Source organism: Tribolium castaneum, chromosome 3 (genome assembly GCF_031307605.1).
Source record: "Tribolium castaneum strain GA2 chromosome 3, icTriCast1.1, whole genome shotgun sequence".
In the NCBI taxonomy this organism is placed as follows: Eukaryota; Metazoa; Arthropoda; class Insecta; order Coleoptera; family Tenebrionidae; genus Tribolium; species Tribolium castaneum.
The window spans coordinates 14,391,863-14,419,049 of NC_087396.1; the positions used below are offsets into that span (position 1 = coordinate 14,391,863).

Sequence of the window (27,187 nt, forward strand, 5' to 3'; positions counted from 1 at the left end):
ACTTTGCAATGCCCAGTTTAAGTACCTTACACACATTATTAGATGATTTTCCTTGACCTCTAATTTAGAGTCAGATATTAAATTTTCTAAATCTCCGTTAGCTCCACAGAATTTTCGTCCTTTTACAGTGCGATTTAATAACTACATTGCAGAGGACATTATTTCAGGTAAAATGCAAGTCAGAAATAATTTAGTGCAAGCAGAGCTGTTTCGTTTGACATTAAACTCCACCCAGCTCACGACAAGTTAGCTCGGCTTGTGCTTTGTTGTATAATTTTGATAATGAGAAACAAAATCAAATCCAACAAAATGCATTAAAGAAACTTCTGTTGTATTATCAAGCGAATTGCCGCCGACAAAAACTCTAGAAAATTAAATTCAGATTTGTGATTATCGTCGACATCCCCTCGTCGAGATAGGACACTGCTGTCTGTCTCGAATTTTCCATAAGGGCAAACAGCCATCTCATACGCCCCTTGTCTCGCAAATGGCCCACTTGTGAAGCTCCGTGTCCTCATCACCTGCAGCGAATGATAATAGAGCCCCATGCCAGCTTAATTAGACATTAAAAAAACTAATTTGATAGTGGCTGCTCCACATTTGAGATGAGTTGTAAACGATCGTATGAATAATTCAGAAATACCAACAACGACATTAATACATTACACATTTTGTGAGCGGCATACAAGCGGGAAGAAAACTTTATCATTTATGCATCACTCATTAGACCAGAACGAGAATATAAGCCGCGGTTGTGAGAGCTAAATGATAATTTATTAGACTGTAAAAGGGGTACCGCCGAGGGTGGCGCTCGGAAGCTGCGACAGATTGTACAGATATTTCCATATAAATGCCCCCCTAACACAGAGTTGGCGCGTTTTTAGCTCCATAAAACTTTACAGGCATTGCTAGCATATTTACTTAATTAGCGAATTAATTTTGATTTGCTCCGAAGAAGTTCTGCCGCTTGATAGACGGGCAAGTTAACACTATTGTGCACCTTTATCTGTTGCCAGCTGTACAAATATATCAGGGCTCCTTGTTATCTATGGCACGTCGTTTATTCTTGGCGCCGATGTCTGTTTTAGTTTATTTTACATGCAGCACACGCCACTTTTTGACATTTGCCATCTATCAGAGTAACCTGAATCTGAAATAAGGATGGCCAGCGTAGAATCGCGCCACAAACTGGAAATTTAACCGCCGTTTACGCGATTATCTCCGAGTGATAAGAGACGCTAACGGCCCAATGAACATCTCGACTAATTTGTTGACGTTTCGTTTTGGCGAGGGCACGTGGATGGGCTTTTAACGGCCGTCGGCGTCGCCCCCGAAAGGATTTACGAGCGTGGACAGTGCAACTAATTTCATTCGGAAATGAAGAAGCTCTAATAATTAGTTGTCTCAGCATTGTTATGCCTTAATGTAAATTAACTACGGGATACGGGTCCTAGCACTAAATTACATTATTTTCATAAGAGTTAATGCGACTTATACGAACTTGTGTGCACTTGTACTCCGTGTTAGACTCGCTTCATTGCCTTGCTAAAATGTCACCATTTTAATAAATGGCTTTGTCGGTGCTGGTTAATGTTATTTACTATCAGATAGTTTGGTGCCGCTATTCGCGCTGGATGTAATAAATTAAATTTTATTTTTTCCGTTGGACTACTCCGCCCAACATTATTTTATAAAATATAGATTTTTTATCACACTTTCGCGGAACTGCATACAACTTCGCTGATAAAAAGAAAGTTTTCCACTGAAAAAACACATACCTCTTATGTTAATAAAAATTATCTTCAATCGGTACAAATAATAAATTTATACATAATTCCATAATATTCCATAATGTATTAAATAAATTAAAAAATACCTCAGAAAAAATGTTTCTTCAATTTTAGAGATTGTATTGGATAAAGGATTGGAAGAGGCCAGGGCAGGACAGGTCATTAAAAAATGTTTCAGCCATTGCATATTAAGGTTAAAATAAATAAATAGAGAGTGCCCTTATTTTCAGTTTTTATCTGCTGTATCAGCAGAAGTGAATTTTTCTTTATAGAAACTTAGTATCAGTAAAACTTTTTGCAACCTATAATTAGAGCCACATTTGTAAAATGTGAAATACAAGCAGGAAAAAGAAATACAAACTGAGAACGAATGGGAAATAAAAGACTTCACATTTTATTATTAAACAATCGTTTTAAAATTCTAATAATTTAAATGGCACTAAGTCTAACAATTCTTTTTGAACTAAAAGCTGGATTCTGTTAAAACTTTTAAAACCACGAAACCGAAAAATAAGGTGATATGAAACGACTTCAGATTAATTTAGTTTTTATTTACACATGACGGATGGGACAAAAAATCTTGTGTATGAAAATAACTCTAGAAAATGTATTTAGACAGGTTTGAATTATTAACAACTTTAACTATATCACAATTAGACAGCGGAAATTAAAAATTGGTACAAATTAAGTGCATAATATTTTATTTAAACAAGTATTTTTGATCAGTAAAAATAATAAATGCACAGTAAAAATGATAGATGCAAGGTAGAAATAATAAATACACAATAAATAATGGCATCTCAAAACTAGAGAGCTGGGGCGAAGTCCCAGCCTGCAAGCTAGCTACTGAGCGTTTATTATTTAAACTGTGCAAAATGAAACTAGATACTGTGCATATTCGACTTTTTTACTGGGCAAATTTTAATAAAATAATTAAATAAATAATTAAATAATATAATAATTAATATTGATTATAATTAAAATAATAATTAAATTAAATTCAATAATTAAATACTAATCATATATTATTTTTTACTGATCAAAATCAAATTTAATACTGATTGCTTTAATACTACCCATTAAAAATTATTGGTCTTGTTCAACTACGTAAGAAATAATAACATTTATATAATTGCAATAACGGACGGGACAGCAAATGTTACAAAGATTAAAAAGTAATATTACTAATCAATTTACTTACTGATTTCCATTTTCTAAACTACCAGCTGTTAACACTTTTTTATTTTATAATAACGCTTATAAGGCAATGTTTGTAAATTTTAGAATCCAATAAATTGTTTCATTTTAAATGATTATTCTTCTCTCTCATTTTGAACCCACAACAAAAAAAAACTCATTTGTCACAAAATATATTATTGGTAAATAGAGACCGAATCGTGTATTTTGAACGAATCTTAGCTTTATTTTTGAAACTTTAAAAAAATTTAAGGTCAGGTACCATTATTGCTGAAATGGCAATTGATTAATTAAAATAATAAAACTGGTGGCATAGAGTACAAAAAAGTTAAGTGTACAATTGAAATAACTTGCATTATTACTATTATTAGTAAAATCATCAATCTGTTTTGTTAAATGTTAGAACATCTTTGAAAATGTAGCGAAAGTCTTAATTGTCAATAAACAATACTTTTTAACAAAATATCGCTTTCTATTTCACTTCTATAACATGACAAATAACCGAGTGAATAGCTTTCGCTAGAAAATTCTTTTCCCTTGTTGACCGTTAATCATAAACCTCGCTCACAGATCGATTCTCATCACCACTTGTCAGAATAAAAACAATTTCAACCCATTTATATTTTGTCACGTGTTTTAAAAAATCACAAATCGTAAATTCTAATTTTATCACTAATTCATCAATTCATTTTTGACAAAAACTAATTTACTGATTTATTTACTACGGTTTTTACTTTATTAAGAATTGTTAAACAATTAAAATCTTTATCAAAACGAAAGCTGGCCGAGATAAGTCTAAAACGGAATTCTCCCGTGGTTCCAATAGTAAATTAACCAACTCTAGTAACTTTCGAACCAATTTAAGACTATTGGACTTCAGGGATTGCGAAATTATGTTGTGACTTTAGAAATTATTACCGGTTAGATTAATATCCCCTTTTCGCAGCTGCTTAGGTAGAAAAAATTAATCGGTTTTCCTTTCAAAACCAAGTGTTTGTTTAGTCACGGTTTCCCTTTATTAATTTTTAAACGACACTCGTATAAAGTGGTGTCACTTTGTAAATGATGTTGATTTCATGGCGCATAAAATTCTGCATCACAGGTCACAGGTACTCGATCCTTTGCTGGTAATTTTACTCTCGTGAGAGCAATATCAAAGACGTGAGACTGCAAATGTAGCTTTTTACGAGTCCCGGTCAGAGTAGCCCTCCGACACTAAGTAGCCGTTTTCAATTACGAGTCAAATTATATCGCGCAGAAACTCGAGATATGAGTAATAAAGGGCCGAGTGACGACAAAAATCGTTGATAGTCACCCTGGGCGGTATTTTAGCATGGAATTAATTCTTAAAGCGGAGGCGTCAATGCTCCTGTTTTCCAATGCCGTTTTTACTGCTTTGATATAAAGATTGCGTGTAATCCGCCTTTTATGGTTCATAAAGAATCTCCAATTATTGCTTATGAGGCGCATCCTTGGGGCGAAATAAACCCTATCAAATGTGTATCTAAGGAAGATGCGGTTAAACGCGAATTATGGCACTCGAAATCCTGAAAAAGTGGCCCACCACGATCCGAAGATATGCGTCCCAAGGGGGGGACGCAGGGTTAAATTACCGCTGTCCAGGCATTAAATCTTATTGCCGTCCCTTTTGCTCCGTGTTCCGGTAACGGTACCATTCTGGCCGAAAAGTTTGTTTATTTATTTTTAATATCCTAAACAAACTTCTGATTTCGACCGTTCGAAAGCTAAGAAGGAAAAGGACGGAGGCCTGGGGTCGTGAATTAAAGAAACGAATGTTGGTCAAACTGTCGTAACTCCACGTTGAGATATAAATGCTTCGAGAACTTTCGTTATGTATGAAGTTTGTCGGTCGGAGGACGGACTAATCACTCTTAGATTAACTTCTTTCACATTGCTTTACTTAATTTTTTCGCCGTTTCTTTCATTCCAAACTTCTTTTTGCCTGTAATTAATTTCTTTTTCAGGACATAAATAGCCATCAATAAATTTTTTCTACTTCACTTTTTGTTCCTCTGCGAATGCTAGCTCTACAATTACTAATTTCACCCCAAGGCAGCTCTCGCAAATATTTGAGGAGATAATAAAAGAGGACGCTTAATCTATTTTTAAATAACTCGAAGGTGGAGACACAGTTTTATGCGATTTTTATTACCACTCTAATAGGATTATCTTTATTGGCAACGCATTTTAAAAAGTTAATCAAACTTTGGCGTTGCACCAAACGGGGAGCTAATTACGAAAATCATAATTAGAGCAAAACATTTTTCTTTAAAAGTTTTAAAGCAAATTTGTTATTAGTACACTGAATAAATGAATACGGATTTTCAGATTAAAAAATAAAACTCACTCCAAATTTAATCAGCGTAATACAAACATACTTGTGACCCATAGGTGCGTAATCGGTCTATAAATTTTTTATTATTTAAAATATTGCCATGCCGCTTTCATTATCCAATAAACCGACTTAAAGTCCACAAACTAGAAATATTTTTACACAAGGTGTTGTATTTTTTTAAATGGAATACCTTATATATTTTTGAATATTTGGATTCAACACGAAAAAATAATGTAACTATTATAAGTCTTTTCGTTTCAATATTATTCATCTTTTTGTTATAAAAAAAAATTAAATCGCTGCTATGTCCCCTATGAACATTTTACGACAAATTTGCAACAGAAAAACTTAAAATACCCTGTAGTTTTAGCATTAGTCGACTTTTACTTAAAATACGCAGATAATGTACAGGGTGTGCCAAAACGCAAAAAAATTAATAATTTTTTTTTTTTGAATTAAACACCATGTATGTTTTACACGTATCGATAGCATTTTTTATAAGCTTTTTAATGAGATATGTGGTTTGTATAGCAAATTTTAAATATTTCTTAATGTTTTTTTCTTTTTTTATTTATTTTATTATTAATTCTTAATGAATTAAATTTATTTATGAATCAGGTTATAATTAGATTACTAATGTAATTAGTCACATTAGTACATATCAAAAAATAAATTACCATTTGATTCTAGATTAGATTCTAGGATAATAAATTTTCTTAAATATTCTTTTTTTAAAATATTTAAAAAAATATTTTAAATTTGCTACGCAAAGTTCATACCATTAGAAAGCTTATCAAAAATGCTATCGATACATAAAAAAAAACATGGAGTTCCGTTTGAAAAAAAAATTATTCAACTTTTTGCATTAACTAAAAGTCGACTATTTATCGGAAAATATTCATAGGCGACTTCGCAGTGATTTTTCAAATATTGGTAATTTTTATAACAAAAAGGTGAATAATTGCGAAATTAAAAGAAAGACTCGTAATAGTTTATAAAAAGTTACGTTATTTCTTTGCGTAGAATCCAAATATACAAACATATATAGAGTGTTCCATTTAAAAAAATATAACTTTGGTTTACCAGCCTGTAAACAACACCCTGTGTATAATAAAATATTTTTATTTTGTGAACTTTAAGTCAATCTATCGAATAATGGAAACGGGATGGCAATATTTCAAATAATAAAAAATTTATAGACCGATTACGCATTCGTAAGTCACCCTGTATTACATTCTTAGTAATGAATCTGCGCGTCATTTTTGTCCCCGTATATTTCATTTTTTTTAACTTTGCACAAATTTCTATTTACTTTGCGAAAATATTAATTGCTTCTGAAATAATTACTTCAGAATTATTATTTTTTTAATTAAAAAAATCAACTGAAAAAGAATCCTATCGCAGTGTATTTTTTTTATATAACTTGTAGGACCAAGAAATACGCCTGAAGCCCTGCTATTGCAGAAACAGTTTGAATATTGTTCTAAACTCACATGGAAAACACTTTAATACAAAAAGCTGCAAATAGTGCGACATTTGTCTATTTTCAAGAATGCAAACCTCTATTTGAGCAAAATAAAACAAGCAAGCCACCAGATACTGCATCTCTTGTGTGCTGTTGAAGTGAGTGCACCGCAATCCGATTCGAAAATGTTTCAACTAGTAAAAAATGTAGTACGTATTTGAATTTTTCTCCACAAGCACGTATTTTGAGTTGTTCCTTTTTTGCGACACTTGACTCCATATGATGGCAATTTGGCACATTTCCAGCAAGTGTTTTCACAGTTTTTTATATTTTAGGAGTTTGCGTTTGCGACTTAATTAAACCAGACGTTCACATTATTATTTTTAAAAATTTCGCCAGTAATTAATGCTCCGAAAGTTTTGTCAAAAATCTCGACTCGAACAAGAGCCGACTCTTTCCCTTTATTCGTCGAAGCAAACAAAAAGATTAAAGCGAAATCCTCGTTGTTGGAGCGCCATTTGCTGGCAGACCCAGGTTGCTATCGCCGCCCCAGAGTGGGATTAACTTTCTCGTCCGAATCGGGCGTATGAAAACAATTAAACTGATTACCTTCAGAGGAGCAATAGGAGTAAGACAGGCCGGCCGTTAGGGACAAACTAATAAAAATTAAAACGCGTGGAAACGCTGCGGCTTCGTCCGTCCTGCGCTTAATTAACACAGCTGCCCTTTTTGGGCAGCTCGCGCGAAATCTGCGCTCCCGACACGGACTCTCAGGACCACAGCACGCCAGGCAATTAGTCCGACATAGCGCCCAAAGACAGACAACGTTTCTTTGGACGCCCTGTATTCAAGTCACACAAACCCCACTTACGTCGTGGAACCAGGTGATCTTGTGCTGCTTGGGGTTGGCTTTGATGATGCACTCGAAGTACACGTCGTCGCCTTCTTTGATGTCTTCGGGGTTGAGGGTGCTGCCCAGGTGAAGCTCCACTTTGGGGGGATCTGGAATGAGCACAAAGTTAGCGCCGAGAGTCTCGACAATGGAGTATCCAAACAAGCTCTCTTAATTGGGTGGGATTCAAAGAACTATTCGGCCCGAAATATTAGATCAATATTGTGCTGGTAGTATTAATTTGCCGGTCGCATTCCTGTGCCGACGTCGTGAAAACGGTAACAGGGTGGCGTGTCAGGATTCCTTCGTAATTATAACATTTCATGAGTATAACGTGGTATTAAAACTCTCTATTTGTAGAGGATGCAATTATTTCATTTAATATAAAGAGACTGATGCACCGATAAGGTGCACGCTATTTGCGAATATAATAAACTACGTATTTTCCTGTGGTGAAATTTATTTCGTGGAATTGTTGAAACTTTGAGGAATTTTAATATCGTTAGAAGACACGAAGAAACTGGCTATACGTTTTACTTATTGTTAGTTGACATTGCGCGCTTTTAAAGATGATTAAAATAATGTTTACCCTCCATCCGACCGCGCATATTAAAGAACCGCGGGCTTGCTTGTTGCTAACTATTCAACAAGAATTTATCATCAGTTTATTAACTCGACTGAGTGTTGCGGTTTTAATTTATTAACTTTCCCATTTATTTAATTTTCCCTAAGTAATATTAAGTGCAGAACTAGAAGCACATTTTGAGGTGAATGCTTGCTTTCAATTTTTCAAACTGAAATCTGCTTAGACAACTATTACAAACTCATATTTCATGCAGAAACAACGTCCGTCCAAAGCAAAGATAATGTTTGTCTTACTCCATTAATAAAGATAATATTATCTATTATCATTTCGCACGTTTGCTATTCGCGAAAGACTATAAATCGATTAAAAAAAGCTTGGATGAGGAAATTTGCAGCATATGAGTGATTATTTGTCCAACAATGCTTTACAGTTTAAACTTGTATCATCTATCACTGTGTAACAATTTTTTAAATCCTACATAAGACGTAATAAAATATTCTCTTTCGAAAATGTGAGCGTAAAATTACTCGTGACTAGGGCGAAGATTAATGAATTTTTTATACAGCTGGTATTTGATAGATCGTCATAACAAATATCAAAGGTTACACCTACAATCTCCTTTTTAAATATTTTATCTGTTCCATTCGCATTTTCAGGCCAATCCAAACACATGAAATTTTTTTATGAGTGGGGGTTGTAAGTAAATAACATTCATATTAAATAGATTACAGGTGTTGACAAGTTCATTATTTTTTTAGAGATTGTAGATATTACATTTAGATTATAAATAAACTTTTTGCTTTTACAATAGTATATTATGAAGTGAATGTACACGGTCTCTCTGTTATTTTTTTCAGAATGTTACAATTATTCCTTTTCATTAAAATTAATTCATTAATGAATTAATTAATTACTATCCAGTTGCACCACAGAAATGTTATTTATTGAGTCAACAAGATGTTGTTTTGTAATAAAAATCACATGTTAGGTATACAGAGTGGTCCACGAGTATTTTTGACAAATTTAAATCAGTCATATTTAAATTTATTATTTAGTCAAACGTAAATAAATTGTATTAAAATATTTGCAAAAGACGCTCAGTACCTAGGGCTTGGTGGCCCAGTGGTATAAGCGCCACTTTCGACGAGGGAGGTCGCGGGTTCGAACCCGGATCAGGTGTAACAATTTTTCTATGAAAAAAAGTGTAGAAAAGGTAAGTGAAACAACACGTAAACAAAAATATGAGATTGAGAGAACACAAAGACGTATAAAAGTAAAGCGGAGCATAAAACTGACAGAAATAAGAAAATAATGCGGCAAAAGGTAAAAGTGCGTAAAGGCGCCAAATTGTAAACGTAAGAGCACATCCTAATAAAGAGAAAATACCTTTTGTTTTGAGAAAAAAAGAGATAAACGTAAGGGTGAAACATAACTTCAAACTTTAGCGTTGAATTCTTAGATGACTTACTTCATAAATTATAAAAAAATTAAAAGAAAATATTTAATTTATCTCTAAAAATTTTTAGTTAACTGAGTTTGTTTAGTAAAGTCCCGAAAAACATTGTTAATGAAAACCATGGCCACTGCAAATCCAGTAGGATTTGCGTACGTCCACTGTTTTTGATTAGAAAATATACAAATTTGATGATTTTTGGAGAAATTATGTCCATTTTCGGTCAAAAACGTGCTGAAAGTAACAAAAAAGATAAAATAAATTTCAAAATTGTAGAATCAACTTATATGCCCGGTATCTTTTGATGAAATCTGGTGAAAAATTAGAGAATTAAATTGAAAAAAGTGGAAGAAAATGTTTTCTCGAGCTAATTCGCCGACTACTGAACTGAATGTATTTGCGTTTTAGGTAAATTATTGCATTTATATAGTTTGTAATGTTGGTTTATTTAAAAAGTTTGTGTTAAAATATCTGAAAAAGACGGTCAGTACTTGGGGCCCTGGTGGCCTAGTGGCATAAGCGCCACTTTCGGTGGAGGAGGTCGGGTGTTCGAACCCGGATCAAGGTGACAATTTTTCTATGAAAAAAAGTGTAGCAAAGGTAAGTGAAACAATACGTAAGCAAAAATAAGAGGTTGAGAAAACGTATAAACGTAAAGCGGAGCATAAAACTGACAGAAATAAGAAAACAATGCGGCAAAAGGTAAAAGTACGTAAAGGCGCCAAATTGTAAACGGAAGAGCACATCCTAATCAAGGTGTCTTGAGAGAAAAAAAGATGAACGTAAAGTGAAGTACTGTGTGGTCACTGTGTTTAATGTAATAAACCAAGTATTTTACTATCCGAGTTATCTATGAAATGTAATGTAGATTGTTTCAAAAACTTTTTCAGGCTCATTATTACTCGTGGGCCACCCTCTCAATTATTCTTACTTAAGCAGTGTTACGGAGTAAAGTGGAGATTTTTTCCCATAAGTTCTTTAAACATTTTTATAAGTGATGGAACCAAGAATAAAACAAAGTTCCTTTCCTCTACCACGTCAACGAAACGAAAAATTATTTATTATAATCACCAATAAATTTTCAAAATTGTTTTTACATTCAGAAAGTTGAAAAATTAATCTGGCAAAAAAAATACGTCAAAAACATTCAAGTACTGACAATGGTGCCAATTTTACCAAACTGTTTTGTGTTGATAATTTAGTTAAAAATTATGATAAATTTTTTATTACATGTTTTTTGAGTTTCCTGAAACTTTTCCTACAACGTACCAGAGAGCTTATGCGCTATTTTGTATACAGCCAGTCTGTATGCAATGTTGTATGTATGTTAAGTATGTATGTTTATACGACAGTGTATTTTTTTTTAATCGAACGAAAAGTCTTTTCTGAGTAAAAGAAGAGATACAGAAGAAAGTGAAAATGATATTCCATTGGCTTTCTGGCCTGAAAAGCCCTGGAAAAGTTATAAAATAGTCCATAAGCCGCAGATTATGAATCACGTTATAGGTTTATGGTAATGCATATAATAAAATAATATAAAATATTAATAATAACTAATAATGATAAGGTTTTTATTTTTTCAGTATCTTTTAGAATATTACATGTACTTCTTTAGTTTTTGTCTTTTTGTTTCAGTCTGTATGATAAAGATGAGAATTGTGCTAGGTAATAGGTAACTGCTACAAATCGTATTATGCTTTTCTATCAAACTGTTTACCCTTCATGCTGCTTATATTTTTTCCGTTTTAATGAAATTAAACTGCGCGCCAATTCGATTAAGCTGACTTTACAAGTGAGGCCCACCCTTAAATGTTGCAAATAACTTAAGCTCCTCAGTAGTTTCACTTCCTTGCGCCTTCTTCTCTTAAACAAATGTAATTATATTTTAATATAATGGAAATCCCAGCTGCGATCGACACTAATTCAAAGTTATTCTCTTATAATCTGTTCCTTGTCATTTAAACTAGTCAGTTACAAGAACAATAGAGGGAGGTAACGCGCGTTATAAATTTTATCACAGCCAGATGTCGTTCAACGGATGCTGTCATTTCTGTCAAAATTTTAATTGACATTGAATTCTCCCCAAATTGGCTTCGTGTAGAAAGAAATATGGTGAAAGAAAGTTTTCTGAAAGATTTCCTCGCCGGTGGAATATCGGCAGCGATTGCTAAAACTGCTGTCGCTCCCATCGAGCGCGTAAAGCTCATCCTTCAGGTGCAGCATGCTAACAAACAGATCCCTGAAGAGAAGCGCTACAAGGGCATGATGGACTGCTTCATCCGCATTCCCAAAGAGCAAGGTAATTGAATTCTGCAAATTTCCAATCGAATCTGTACACTTTCAACCCCGATCAGGCGTTTTGAGCTATTGGCGCGGTAATTTGGCCAACGTGCTGCGGTACTTCCCCACGCAAGCTCTGAACTTCGCGTTCAAGGACGTCTACAAGCAGATCTTCATGGAGGGCATCGACAAGCACACGCAGTTCTGGCGCTACTTTGCCGCGAATTTGGCCTCGGGAGGGGCTGCCGGAGCCTCCTCTCTGTGCTTTGTCTATCCGCTGGACTATGCCAGGACGCGGCTTGGCGCCGACGTCGGCAAAAGCCTCGCGGAGCGCCACTACACCGGGATGGTTGACTGCATAGTGAAAACATTCCAAACCGACGGACTTATTGGGTTATACCGCGGGTTTTTTGTATCCGTGCAAGGCATTATCATATATCGCGCGTCGTACTTCGGGTTTTTTGACACCGCGAAGGGGATGCTCCCCGACCCCAAGAATACGCCGTTCCTCCTCTCGTTCGTAATAGCGCAGGTGGTGACTACAATATCGGGAATCACTTCGTACCCTTTTGATACGGTAAGAAGGCGCATGATGATGCAGTCGGGAAGAGCCAAACACGACGTGATGTATAAAAATACACTAGACTGTTGGGTAAAAATTACGAAAAACGAGGGACCACTTGCTTTCTTCAAAGGGGCTTTCTCCAACGTCCTGAGAGGCACTGGGGCCGCTTTGGTCTTGGTTTTCTACGACGAAGTCAAAGCTTTACTCTAGACATTCGTCTTCCGACTGTACTTGGTGGGCAACCATAAGTATTAAAATTTTTGTTCTACTGTTCCGTTTTAATTAGATTTAATTGTTCTTGATGTTTTCCCTGTGTTCATGAGTTTTGATAAATAAAATTGATACTTAAAGTACGTCTTTTATGTTTTATTTATTTTTTGCACAATTTTATGGTGAATTCAAGCACAAGAAGCGACAACATAAAAGTATTCGATTTGTTTGTGCACACGCTGAAAATTTTAAGGGTCGGCGCTTGCGATGCAAATCCGTGTAAAAAGCGATGTTTTGAATTTGTTTTAATCATCGTCACTTTATGAATGGCACAGGAGCCGGCATTATGTAGAAATGTGTGTCATATGTCCTTTGTCACGATTTGCGTTTGAGTTGCCAACTTTTCGTGTAGTTTATTCTAGGAAGTAGGTATTAGTTGAAGTGGGTAGTTTTAAAAATGGCAAAGGAAGAGTAAATAAAGCTGAGCGTAGGGGCGCCCAGGGAGTTGCGACGTACGAATTGTGTAATGAAGAAATAACACCGCTCGGTGAAGGAAATGTATCAGATTTGACTAAAAGGAAAAACGAGCTGGAACTTTCGAAATTAAATTAAGTCAGCCTGCTCATAATTTCATATTTATAACATCTGCGGTCTCTTGGAGCGCTGCAGTGACATTCACTCTCCCTTGAAATATTATTTTCGGTTTAATACGGGAAAAGAAGAGACGGATACTGACTAATTAACGAGATGAAGAACTTTCAAGGAGTTGCTGTTCTCTATATGCACTTTGAATAAGTGGTTGGTTGGGTCTTTTTTCAGAACTGGCCGCCTGTTAGCTTGTGCAAGATTGCTTTGAATAATTTAGTTTAGAAGTTGTTACAGTTCGCGGAGTTATTAGCTATTAAAATTGATTGCAAACTGTCTAACAGATTAATTCCTATATTTGAACAGCTTTTGGATTGACTAGTGTGTTTGATTGTTTTTCAAAGCGAACCAAAAAGCTCCGTTTTTTTGTTTGAACTGTGGTTTAGTAAAACTGCAATTAAACATGTATTTTGAAAGCAAGTTATCTTTGTAAGCCTGACCTCTGATTCAAGTGTAAATGAAGGTATTCTGAATAATTTGCGTTACTTTATCTTTCCTTTGTAATAACTGAGCTTCCGACAGGTTGTTAGTGGATTTATACTTTTTTGTGGTAGTTTCATTTGTAACTGTAATCCCGGACATTTACATATTTTTGTAGTTCATGCAAATAATCCGTTATTCAGTAAAAATGTTTTCTGTATTTGAATTCCATTAATTCCTAAACGAATTTAATTGACTTCTGATATTCCCAGCAGCGCTTAAAGATATTAAATATTGGTCAGTCTTAATTAAATTTTTGTTTACATAATTTAAATGCGTGTTGGATGTAATACCTTTCCTCCCTCGAGGATTACTGATCCAATCACCAATTGATTCATAAAATCGTTAATATTTATGCAATTACTTGATATTATCTGATAGTCATTCTTGTAATAAAACGGACACAAATAAAAAATAACTAAACAAAATTGCGCGTTCGTAACGAACTACGTTAGCTACATTTGTGTAGCCTTTAGTGGAGAAGAAATAAAGCACGCCAAGTAAAAATTAAAATGAAATTTAATACAGAGCTTCAATAGTAGGAAGAACAAAACATATTTTTTATCAGTAAAAGGTAAGGTAAGGTATGTTATGGATTAATGAAATATTTATTTAATGGGAATAAAAAAATGCTGTTTGATTGCTTGTTCCTGTACTGACTTTTACATAGTTGCTAAAGGGAATTTTAGATCATGTTTCGGCATGGCTTATGTACCGAATCGAAAGTTGTAAAAAGACTTTGGTAATCCGGTTGCAATTGAAATTATCGCATCTTGACTTATCGTGGAGCCGGAAAGCTTGGATTTTCTGCTGAGGAAGCGATCACAATGAGTGCCTCAATAAATCCGGCAACGCAATTCGGTCCCGTTTTGACGTGGCGCTTAATAATTACAACGTGTTAAATAAATTTTATAAAATTGCGTAGCGAAATGAAGCGGAAATTTCCAATTACCGAGTCGTTCGAAATTTGAAAAGCACACACTCGCGCCGTCGAATAAGCGATTTCGCGTTAGCCAGGTTCAAAATCGATACTTATTCGTTCCGGTTCTCCCAATACACATCGGCAAATAAACGGCGGTCGGTTTCTTTTTCCACCGATGTCTGCTTAAAGTGTTGCCTTACGTCGGGGCCGTGCGAATACCCATTTGAAGTGAAGATTTCGCCACAGGCTTTACACATATTGACAATTACTTACATGAGGGTTTTCCTTCAAATCCGTCAACGGAAACTTGCGAATCTAACGGCTCTTTGTAGACGGGAACGAATCGAGCTTTCGTGCGTTTATCAGCACAACCAACTCGCCTGAGACATGATTGGACAAGGGGAACTTTCACGAATTCACGGATGGATCGCGGGAAAAGAATAAAGAGAAATTTGACGCTTTAGTGATACTGAACGCAACCCCGCCATGTAACAACAACAATTTCACAATTAGACGCTTTGTTAACGGGTTTGAAATATTCTTGGAGATATACTCAATGTCATAAAAGTTGCAACACCAAGAAGGAATTTTTTGCCAAAAAGTAATAAATGATTAAAATTTGAAGCAAGTGTTATTCTTCCAATTTTTTGCTTTTCTGACTATTTTTTATTTTTTTTAATTTTTTAAATACGTTTAAGATTAAGTGTTCTAAAAGCGCAATTAGGCCTGGAGACGACAAAACCAAAATTACTAACAATTCAAGCAGTTTTGAAAGAGGCATGATTTTTGGACTACAAATAGGGGTATTTCAACTAGAGAAATTGCTAGTCGTCTGGATAGAAATCTAAGTACCATTAAGCAATGTTATCAATAGACTGGAGAAGGCCCAGGATAGCGCGAAAGAGAAAGCATACCTTAAAAAAAAACAAATGATGTCCAAAATATTCGCCTTTGGAGTATGGCTATAATTTAATTATAAGACAAATTTTTGCCCAATGGGTGGGTTTAAAGGTCGTTTTTTATCACTGCACTTTTACCGTCGAAATTAATCATTTGGACTGTTTGGTTGGTTTTTCATGGTATGGGAGAAATGGACAAAAACGCATATCTAAACCTGACTCATTAAACCTTTATTCCGAAACAGAACGCATTTCGACCATAATGTGGTCAATCTGTATAGTGTATATTCACACCTGAGGATGACCACTATGTGGTTGAAACACGTTGTTTTTCCAAATAAAAGTTTTGGTGTGTCAGCTTTAAGCTGTGTTTTTGCTCATTCCTCCCATACCTAGAAAATCCAACAAAAAAACAGTCCAAATGACCAAATTCGATAATAAACAATCAGAAGTCAAGTACCACGACTTTCAAACTCAACCATTGGTCAGAAATTTTTCTTGTACTTGAATTATTGCCATAACATGAAGATGACCATTTTTGACTTTCTTTGTTTTTTTTAAGTCTGCTTTTTCTTCTCTAATCAATAACTGATAACATCGCATAATGGTACTTGGGTTACTGTTCAAACAAATAGCGATTTTAATAAATAAAAAAACACTTATTCGTTTCCCAAAAATTGTACTTCTTTGAAGTTTGTTTAATTGTTGGTAATTTCTTTTTTGTCGTACTCTAGATATATTTTGGTTTTCGTAACACTTAAAACTAAACGAATTAAAAAAATCACTTTAAAAATTGTCAGAAAAGCAAAAATCTGGAAGAACAACACTTGCTGGTAAAAGTTTAAAGTGTTAAAAACTCCTTTACCACTTGATTAAAAACGTTAAAACTTTAATCATTTAATATCTGCAAATTGTCTAACATTTGTGCCAAGTTTCATCAAAAAATTCCTATTCCTTTTTGGTGTTGCAATTTTTATGTGACTGAGTATATTTCAAATAAAAATTTCAGGCTTAAATAGTGAATATTTGTCCTTCTGAACCTCAGTTTAATGAGGACAAAAACACGAGGAATTCAGCTGATACATATTTGTAGAAGTATTTCAATAAAAATTCCAGGACAATTAGACATAAAAAACTACTGAGCAGTTTGTGGGTCTTCATAATATATAAACAATCTAAGGTATTTACTTCAAGTTCATTTTGTTTCTGAAAGAAATGATGGGAAATTTTATACTCACCCTGTTATTGGCAGTTTAACGATTTTGTGTTAGAGTTAGTGGTACCAAAGTAAACGAATTTCATATAACACAGCTCCAATATTTGGCGTTCAAGGTTTGATAAAACTTAAATTGAAACATGCGTTTGTGCAAAGTTTAGTGTGTTATAATGAAAAAACAAAACTAAGTCATCTTCGTGTAATAATTTACAAAGAAGTTTTTGGCGAAATTAGTTCGTTTTAATCTAGTTTTATTTTTTATAATTCATCTTTGCTTCATTGTGGTGTTGTTTGCTCGTTTTTTTCCAAACCCGAGTCGTGATATTACTGGGAAACATACAAACATAATGCTAATTAGTAGTTGGGAAATACGCCCGATTGTGTTAGTTTGGCAATATCGGCGTTCGGAAATGTGAGTTTGGAGTCGTAACGGTTTTAAAGCTTGTATAAGTATAGATTTCCGCAAGAGTCGAGATTCAAATCTGATGTCATTTAGTGGTTTCGTTCTTAAGGTTTTGTTGTCAGAAAAAGCGGCATTCTGGCATGCATAATTCCTCCCCCTGTAAGTGCTTATTCTCGCAACGTCGCCCGTTCGCAGCTTAAATTCCTGCTGGCACAGGTGAAATTTACCCCAAGACGATTTGAACAAATATCTGTCAGGCGGCAAGTTATTATAGACCTAAAATACAATTCCACGCATTCTTAATAAGATGAAAATCGTTGTAGCGGCGCTCGTAATGAAAAACCGCGATACGCGCTTTATGTAAATGTGTGCGCTTTGTTGAGAGAAAGCCTCCTGAAATTTAGACGTCGTAAATACCGTCGGCACACTTTCATATTTTCATGGCGGCACGTTTGCGCTGCATCAGCAAGGTGAAGGCAGGTGTGGTGTAAGTACGCACCGAACGACCCCGGGTCGATACTGCCGCTTACGATGGGAATTTTAAACGACTGAACCAATTCCGATGACGGCGTAATTCATTAAACGACGCGGTCTTAATAAGCGCACTTTAATCATTTTTTGCCGGGCTACTTACAGACGACGTTCAGTTTGAACGAGTCTTCCTGGCTGAAGCCGGGCAGCTTCGGGTTGTCACCCAGACACTTGAGGAATGTGCCGTCGTCTTCGGGCTCCGGGGAGAACGTCACCGAGCTTATTACCACAGTCTCGTTGCCCTCCTCCAAAAACTGTAAATTGTTACATGTTTTTAATCACTTATTTCAAATGAAATTCTGCGGAAACAGAACGCAATTTATGTTAGAATGGGCAATTTGTAGTGAAAGAATTTTGTCTTGCGTGATGATGACTACACGTAAGCTACATATATCAGATAGTAATTGGCGTTTGACTTCGAGTATCATTTTAATTTAGCTTAATGTGGATTGTTGTAGTAGATATTTGTGGCACTGCAGCCAATAAACACGTAAATGTTTATCTATATGGTCACGACAAGTCACTGTTATTATCTAAAGATTACAAAACACTATCACTACCACAGTTTGTTTATCAACATTTTGTAATTGAAAAAGTGCAAGTTTTGCTCTACTCTATATTTATTATTTTCTTAGAAATCAGATTTTCCAGTGAGCAAAAAATTAGAAATGAAAACATTTAATTAGTGTTGTGTATTTTGCATTAAAGTATTCTGATATAATTCAAACATTTCTTTATATTTTTATAAATTAATTATCACATTTTAGTGTTTTTGTGTGTCTTGTCCTTCATTGTTACAGTTGACATTTAATAAAACAGTTTTAAAATTTTACTTTAAAAACGAAGCACTACGTACTTATATTCTTAATTTAACTGTAAGAACTTATGTAATGCGTTAGAGTGTAGTAATAACCAAAAACCAATCTTAAATAAACAAACATTTACAAAAAAATTATAAAAAAGTAATTTCAAAGTTTACCATCTAGCCCGGCGCATCCACCATTTTTGTACTTACTACAACTTTAAGGACTGCAGATGATTTTTTATGAAAATACAGTGTTTTGTTTAAATTTTTAACTGATTATTTAAATTGTCAGTTTTAAGTAGTGTGAACAGTTAAAAACATTTACCCTTAACTCAATAGGCCTAACTGCTATGGGTCAGTTCACTATGATTTGCGTATGGGGATGAGCTTCTTCCCTTTGTTATTTAACTATAATTTCTAAAAAATTAATAATAAATGTGTAAACCAACAGTATTGGCGTCTACAAGAAGATAATATGCTGAAAAACTATATTTCATTTTCCACAGCTTTGCAAAAATTGTTTAAAATAGCGAGCCACACGCAAACTGACGCGAACTTACACTTACTAATCTACAATTTTTTTAACAGAAATTTAATTGAGGAAATAGCCCAACACGTTCATCAGTTTTATTCTAGAAAAATATATTTTAAAAAACAATGCTGTTATTTTTTCGAAGAACTTCGGTGTTTTTGATTTAACTTTTTAATAGGAGTAATTATTTAAAATACAGCATGCAAACAAATTGGCGCATAAGCTTTTCAGTAAGCTACAGCACACGTTCCAACAAACTCTAAAAAAATAATAAAAAAATCCCATTCAATTATGATTCTTGGCAATTTTAAATAGTAAAGAGAGATTTTTTTCTCTTAATTTCCTGTTTTATTTTTAACTGGTGATAGAACCAAGAAAGAGACAAAGTTTCTCTACTTTTCCATGGCAAAGAAAAGAAGAAATTTTCAAGATTTGTTTTTTTTTAACCAGAAAGCTGATCTGAATTGATCTGGCAACATAGTTGGAAAAATTCCATATTTGCAGTTGCAACTACGACTCTACAACAATTAAGGCGAAAAATCCGTTAAAAATGGCGATGGATTTTTTATTACATTTTTTAGAGGCTTTATGAGACGTCCTTGTAACGTACTGTAGAGCCTAAGCGCAATTTTGTAACACGCTGAATGTATCTAAATTGTCAATTAATAAATATGGTGATACTTGGAGAAAAGATTAAAAAATATACTGGAATTATCTCAACTGAAAAATTTATTTTAATATGCTAGAGTTCATAACAATACCACATTTTAAAAAATTATAAAAGTATAATAAAATTATGTCGTTAAAAGTTAATTAGAAGTTATCCCGGGCGTCTGGATATTTCGTTAATTCTAATTGACATTTGACTGCAAGCTGGTAATTTAATGACGCTTCTGTAAACTGGCCTTAAATTATTTAAAATAATATTCAAAAACTGAAACTGAAATTGGATCAAATATAAATAAAAGTGTTATTCTAAAAAAATGAAGACAATGTATAGCTTGGCGCATCCACCATTTTTGGAGTCAACAAAAAAACGAAATGTGAGACTGTTTCTTGCTCTTACTTTTTCAACAATTGTACAATGAACGCTAATTAACGCAAGCACCGAACAAAAAATTTCAATTGGCAAATGAACTGAATAAAGTTTAAAGAAAATGGACGGCTAAGAAAGTTGTAGACAATTGAGGTCGTTATTGTTTTATTGGTCGTTTCAGTAAGTATTGATGGCTCTAAATTTTAAATGTTTTCATTATTAAAGAACTTAAATTTATGTTTGGTATTGACTGTTTCGAAGCTAATATTACAGAAGTATTTATTAATTCATTTATAATAAGTTTGAGAAAGTTTTTGTTTTTAGACTAACTTGTGGCGTGTCAAAGTGATAAACCTTGAACGGCGGGTTAAATGTTGCGCCACTCCTTATGCAAGCAACGCCGACGTAGACGTTTATAATTTTTTGTTGACTTTGGTAATTAATGGACCCACCTTTCCTCTCCTGAAGTCCCGATTGTCTCTCGTCCAGGTCACCGTGGCCTTAGGCCTTGACCCCGTCACTTGGCATTGTATGGTGTAGTCCTGTTTGGCTACCATTTGCCGGGGTTTGTAAGGAATGACAACACTGAGAGGCCGCACTGCAAAGGGTCGGTTGTTTACTTACGGGGATCTGGGCGGGGGCGCTTCTATTTAAACTTACGGAGAAGTTCTAGTCTTACAGTCTTCTCTGCGGGCATCATCAACTTTGTGTTGCTGGCCTGGCACTTGTACGTGGAGTTGAGGTGCTCCCGTCGCACCGCCTTTACCGCCAGCCGGTTCACCATCAGGGTGTCGCCGATGGCCTCCACGTCCCCCTCGACCAGCCGCTCGTTCATGAACCAGGAGACCGTCGGCGTCGGCCGCCCTGGAACGGCGATAATTTCAAGTGCAGCAATGTTTGCCGGCCAGAAATTAACTTGATTTTTAGAATGTTTGTGTTCGAGACTCGGGAGTTTTGATGGCTTGTTACAGCCGATCGGGAGTGTACTTGGTGGAAATTAAGTTTGTTTTAGAAACAAAGAAAATATTGATTTGGAGAAGTTTACAAATTGATTCAATTTATAAACTTTTCAGAAACACAAATTTAAATTTCGGAACGACAGGAAAAGTGAATTTCAAAGCAAACCGGAGGTAATAGGACAGAAGAAATTTTAAATTTTGTTAATTGAGTTGAAACTGCGCTTTATTCAAACTTCGACGGAATAACAGATTTGTGTACAATAAATTATGCAGTTTTAAAACATTTTGTTATTTAAAGCCGCCATGCATTTTACCCATTTGCATACGTATACAGAACTCAAATCCTTTGTAAAATAGATTGTCGTTAGTTTAATTTATTACAGAATGTGCTTTGTGTTTTTAACGTGCGCAAAGTTGCGTTTTGTTTCAGCTTTTAGCAATGAACTTAAAATGTTCATGTTGTGACGGTAATTATTATGCTCTCATTTGTTTCATAAAACACCTCTCGTGTTGCACTGCTTATAGCACAAAGCCGTGCATTTGTCATTATTATTATAGAGAAGTTCAAGGTCCGTAACAATGCAGTTCGCGTTGCAATCAACTGTAAAGTCTCATCATAGTTGTGTTGTGGTCGCCACTCGAAATGACTTCTAGTCGACGGTGTGCAAGCAGTAATCCGGTCAATTCCGTGACAGGTGATCATTAGTTATCAGCTTGGCCGGAGCTTCGCACTATAATAAACATGTCAGGGCGATAGAGTCTCCTATTGTCACCGCATGACCGCCCCTCGACTTTCCCGCTTTCAATATCGTTGCAAGATCTGCACTACTTTCAGCACAAAACGCCGGGATTTGTGTATTAGAGGCGCATTTCTGAGGCCGGCGCTGAAATTGCAACCCTGCGCCTCCTTAATGCGTTTCAGATGATGGGATTCTGGAACAGCAGGCCTGGGAGACTCTGAGGGACCGACACTATCAGATAGAAATTGTCTTACTTCCTTTTCTTTTCGCTATTTTGAGAAAGTCTTTATGTCCCTGCTTTTTATGTAGATGTGTTGCGCGATTCGTTTCTAATCTTCGACGGATCGTTATAGAGATGTAACACAACCTCCAAGTGGCCTTTACGCCCGGAAAAAGTATTAAAGAGTTTCTCGAGTTCGTTCGACTTTCACCCTTTGCAAGAAGGGTAATGTTTTGAAAAATTACGGTTCACCTCGATTGAATTCAGCCCCATAATGAGTTTTTTCAAATGGTTGAAACACAAAGTAAACTCAATAATAAATGTTTACCTGTTGTTGGAACGTATTTACCGAGTTTATGATTGGTGTTTGTGAAAAATGAACTCGGGAATGTTAGCATTCAGCAGTTTTACTTATTAATGGAAAAGTTTAAGTAGAAGCTTCGTTTAAAATTTCCCGAACAAATCCAGCATGACGGATTAAATAAAATAAATTTCAGAAGCGCTGAAATAATGGGCAGCAAACTTTCCGGACGTCTTGAAAAAGCTAGTTAGGTGTTTTTCGGGCAGACAACTTTTAACAAAGCCGAATCTAATTATTCTATTTTGTGTGCTTGCATTTCTGTCATCTTTTATGAACGATACGGCCTGGTTCCGTGTAATCCTTGCCCTTTTTAATAAATAACGCATGAAATTTATTTATGGCTTATTGATATGGTGGGAGACAAACACACGAACATCGCACACAACGTGCACCTACTACATGAAGCAGAAGTTGTCAGCAGGTCTGCTCTGCCCTTGTCACTGGTCGATACTGCTAAACACGCAAACTTCCAGGTGTGTGTTTGTGGCCTTGCCAGATTAGATATTTATCAAAAAGCAGCAGGAAGAGCAAGGATCTAATAAATTACTCGGCGGTGCAGGATTAGAGCACAAATGTCGCATTTCCGCTAATTACTCTTTACCGTTTTTGTAACAAACCCGGTGTAACCAATGGTGACTGCCTAAAAATTTTCATCGAAAATAGTGTGGCGTGTCGAAAGCCGAATCTGATTACGCTGTCACGGCTCATGCATCAATCAGAATAGTGGGGCAGGACTCCCAAGGATACACTTTTACAACCGGACCAAAATGTTCTAGGTCGAGATCCACATTTTGCGACAAAATCCTGATTTATGCAGAAGATTAAGCGAACTAATCGCTTTCGTAGACATCTAACTCACCGTTAGTCTATGCTTTTATTGAATTATGGGCGTTTGAAGCTTAATTAAAAACATTTCGAACACGAACTAACATATTGTATCTATGTATGTTATCAATTGCTCATAAAGGATAAAGTTACAAAAGCACAGTTGTTTACTCGTTTCTGCTGCATCAAATATCTGAAATGCTTTGGGATAATTTTTTTGAAAATTAGTTGATGAACAATTAAGGTGTTTGGTAACGCAAATAAGTATTTTATGAGACGTTATCGATTTCGTCTGCGGTTTGCCCTAACTTTGCACGTGGTGTCTGCGATTTAAAATTAAAATTAAAAAATAATTTACGTTTCCGGAATGTGTCAAGTAGAAAATTGGCTGTTTTCAGCAGAAAATCCCCCGCCATTTGGCGTTGAACGAGGTCAAAAACCGCATCGTCAAAATCCGAAGGCAGCCATTACTTTGAGTTGTTATCCTCAGGTGTGCTCTTTCATCAAACATGCACAAGAGTAGATAAAGATGTGATAAGAAGGGCGCCGTTTCTCCGCCGTCTATTAGTTGTGCATAATAGATGGCCCTCTGCCGTGAAAGGTTGTCCATCGCGGTCAACGCAACTCAAATAATTAATGGCCATATAAGGGAGACTCTCGGTTACGGTCCCGTCAACTCGTAATGTCCCTCCTGGGACCGGTTCACCTCTCCGTTGATCTTCCTTGATATTTTTAATCGATCTTTGTCCGAAATTTAATTAATCCGCGTAGCTTGTATGGTGCGACGGCACCCCCATAAAATGGCGGGATGTCTCCGTAAGTTTTTTAATTACTTAATTAATTTTAGCGGTACTGTGTTCGAGCGCCAAGCCGAACTTAAAGAAACGGTAATATAACGAAAGCAATATTTTACAAAATTATATGTACACCGTAAAGTTGAAATTACCTGAACGGCTGCTTCATATCTCTCCCGCTGTAATTAAAGAGATTTTGAGAAGCTTGCTTGCATTAATTAAAATCTGCCCGTTTTTACCCACGCTCTAGTATCATTAAAGACTCATGCTTTCAAAGAAATCGAACCAGATCGTTACCTCCTCGAACCTCGCAAGTTAGCACCAGGTCCGCACCCTCCTCCAGAGGACCCACGATCCCAACGATGTCCCGTCCGGAGTTATCGTACACCAGCACCTGGTGCGGAGGAACTGAAACAAAATAACACATTAGAAATTTCAAGTTACACTTCCACAAAACGTTTGCTTATGGCCTCTTGGATTTTTATGTACAAACACTGTAAACAAATAATTTGTACAATAAACCTGCAGTGAAACTGTTTTTTACACCTCTCTGCACCACCGATCTCCAGTGAGAAACTCCAGATTCAGATAATTTAACAGAACCGTAAAGAGGTTCATTGGATTTATCTGAGCAATGCTTTACTTTGTGTTCAAAGTTAAACAAAACTACATACTTGTATGTAAACATCAGTATAAAAATGTTGCTGAATTCAAAACAGCTTTGGAGTAACAGTGAATGAATTTGAACAAAATTATATTTTTTTTCTACAGGTGGTGGAAACCACGATCTTTTTGCTTTGGTTATAGTTCTCGTGAAAATTATGTTTAAATGTTTGCTGATTTCAGGAAGAAGTAATGCGTTTTAATTTTCCGGCGAGCTGATCTAACTGCGGATAAATCCGCTGTTTGATGTCAAACACGCACTAAAATTTCGATAATAGTTTTCAATTGAAAATAGGAAATAAAAGCGTTTCCATTGTGGGCTTGTAATTGTAGTTTATCGCTTGTAGGACCCTATTCGATCCGCTATCAATCACGGTGATGCAGGATATTGAAATAATCTGCACCGACTGTACAACAATATTTTCACAGAGATGTGCCTATCAGCAAACGCACATGTTTTTAAATTAATTCTAAATCGCTCGTATTGTTTTCGGCTGACAGCCAAATTGAGTTGTTTTGGTAACAATTTGAACCCTTTATGTGATATTTTTTGATGTCATGACCTCATGTCCCACATCTATCACGTTTTGTAATGGAACGTAACTAACGCTTTTATGTCTTGGAATGGTGTGGTCAACACCGAAAGCCATAAAAGTACGCCATAAAACTTTGTGTAAGAATAATAGTCGCGGATTTGTATAGCAGAAAGTAAACCAGACAAAATATTATTTCATCGTGTTTCAGTTTTGAGCTTGACTGATTTGGAACACTGACGTCAAAACAATACGCTGAAAATTGGGATTATTTGACGGAGTTTAAAACTATTACAGTCGGATATCTGTCGTTGCTACTTTGGCGATTTTGCTTTTTGTTTTGTTAATTAAATCAAGCGGTTATAGAGTGCTCGCAAAACCCAATTTCCATTGTCGACCCTTTATACACAAAGGTTCCCAACATCATTTATTATTTAAACATTCAAGTCTCTGTCCGGGGTATTAGGCCAAGCGTGTGTAAATATGGTTAAAATCCGCTTATAAATAAAGAATTAACAGCTGTTTGAATAAGTGATTAAGTTTTTGGGCTAGGCTAGATAATGAGCGAAGAGTAACCTCATTAAAATTTCACACGCCGCTTCTGTAAGTTTTTGACGGTGTGGAGGAAGTCGTCGAAATAGTTTCGAAAGGGAAAGTGACGCCCTAGTCGTTGAATTAAACATGCAAAACTAAATTGGATTGAAAATTATTAATTCAAGGCAATGTGGACTATCGGCAAGATGGGAATTTGTGGGTAATTAAGTGTAGTCGGAAATAACGCTCAAACGGAGTACACAGTTCGGGCGAGAAACGGCAGGATTCCCGAATCCCAGACAACAATTATGTGAAAAAATCACTGAAACTGACGCTGGAAATGTTGGCATTAAATATCAATAATCCATAATGCGTTTCGACGATTTGCCAGGACGGATTTAAATTGAAAAAGTGCTTCTGGGCTATACTAATATTCCGGATGATCCAGGACTCTATCAGATAGCCGCGTTCATATTCGTCGGCGCTCGGGGAAAAATATGTTATGCAACTTTTACCCTTAGATCGAAAAGTTTTTCAACTTCAACTCCACCGAGACGACAATTATTTTTTATTCATTATTTTGCTCCCTTTCGCAATCTTTTCGATAAACAAAAAGACCAAACCAGAAGTTGCAACCCAATCGAACATTTGCCTCAATATTGCACTCGAGGAATTATTGGCAGCAAAACAATTTCTTCATGACTTCGCACCAGATATTAAATTTTCCTTACTTCGTGACGCGGAAAGTTGCCTCGTGTTTTATATTTTTTCGCAGGAAGTGGCGTCGCGGAGATTTTTCTTCGTGGTAACCAACAGTTTTCACTGATTTAAGTTAATAATTTCGGGAAAGTCTATCATTTCTCACTGGTAGCTGGAATCTTTGGCAAAGCCATTTCCTTATTTAGTTGGGAGAAAAAAGCGATCCACGGGTTTTCGATCACTTTCTTATTCTCGCTAGCGGACCGAAATAGACGATTTAAATTTTCTATCGCCGGAAATGTAAACAAGTATCAAGTTGGAGTAGCAGTGACAAGTGTTCATGGCTGGACCAACAATTTCAATTAGTGAAGGAATATAAAATTTACCATGGAATTTCCGGCGAGAGTGGCTGGTTGTGTTTACACCGTAACGGTCCAAATCCCAACTAAATCCAACTTGGAGAATATAGGACAAGCGGGAGCGATGCGTTAAAATGTTCCAATTATTTCCTCGCTGGGGACCATAATGCCGGATTATTCAGCAATATGTTTACTTTTTAGGCTCTCGCACTCAGCCGGCACTAAATTTTTCAATGG

The 27,187-nt window shown here is 35.6% G+C and overlaps 2 protein-coding genes across 5 annotated transcripts in view; one reads left to right on the plus strand and one right to left on the minus strand.

Annotated features, from left to right (window-relative positions):
- Positions 1-27,187, minus strand: part of LOC664460 (hemicentin-2) — a 229,093-nt gene that overhangs the window by 19,289 nt on the left and 182,617 nt on the right. For all 4 annotated transcript variants that reach the window (XM_064355823.1, XM_008197721.3, XM_064355822.1 and 1 more), the window contains exons 4-8: positions 24,460-24,570; positions 20,924-21,127; positions 20,716-20,861; positions 17,994-18,144; positions 7,680-7,810 (exon numbers count right to left, since the gene is read on the minus strand). In XM_064355823.1, the coding sequence (XP_064211893.1) occupies positions 7,680-7,810; positions 17,994-18,144; positions 20,716-20,861; positions 20,924-21,127; positions 24,460-24,570 (743 nt within the window). The remainder of the gene's footprint in view (positions 1-7,679; positions 7,811-17,993; positions 18,145-20,715; positions 20,862-20,923; positions 21,128-24,459; positions 24,571-27,187) is intronic.
- Positions 11,755-12,937, plus strand: LOC103313716 (ADP,ATP carrier protein 1). Its single transcript, XM_008197720.3, has 2 exons — positions 11,755-12,038; positions 12,094-12,937. Exons 1-2 carry the CDS (start codon positions 11,849-11,851, stop codon positions 12,792-12,794), a joined length of 891 nt encoding a protein of 296 aa, XP_008195942.1. The 5' UTR covers positions 11,755-11,848; the 3' UTR covers positions 12,795-12,937.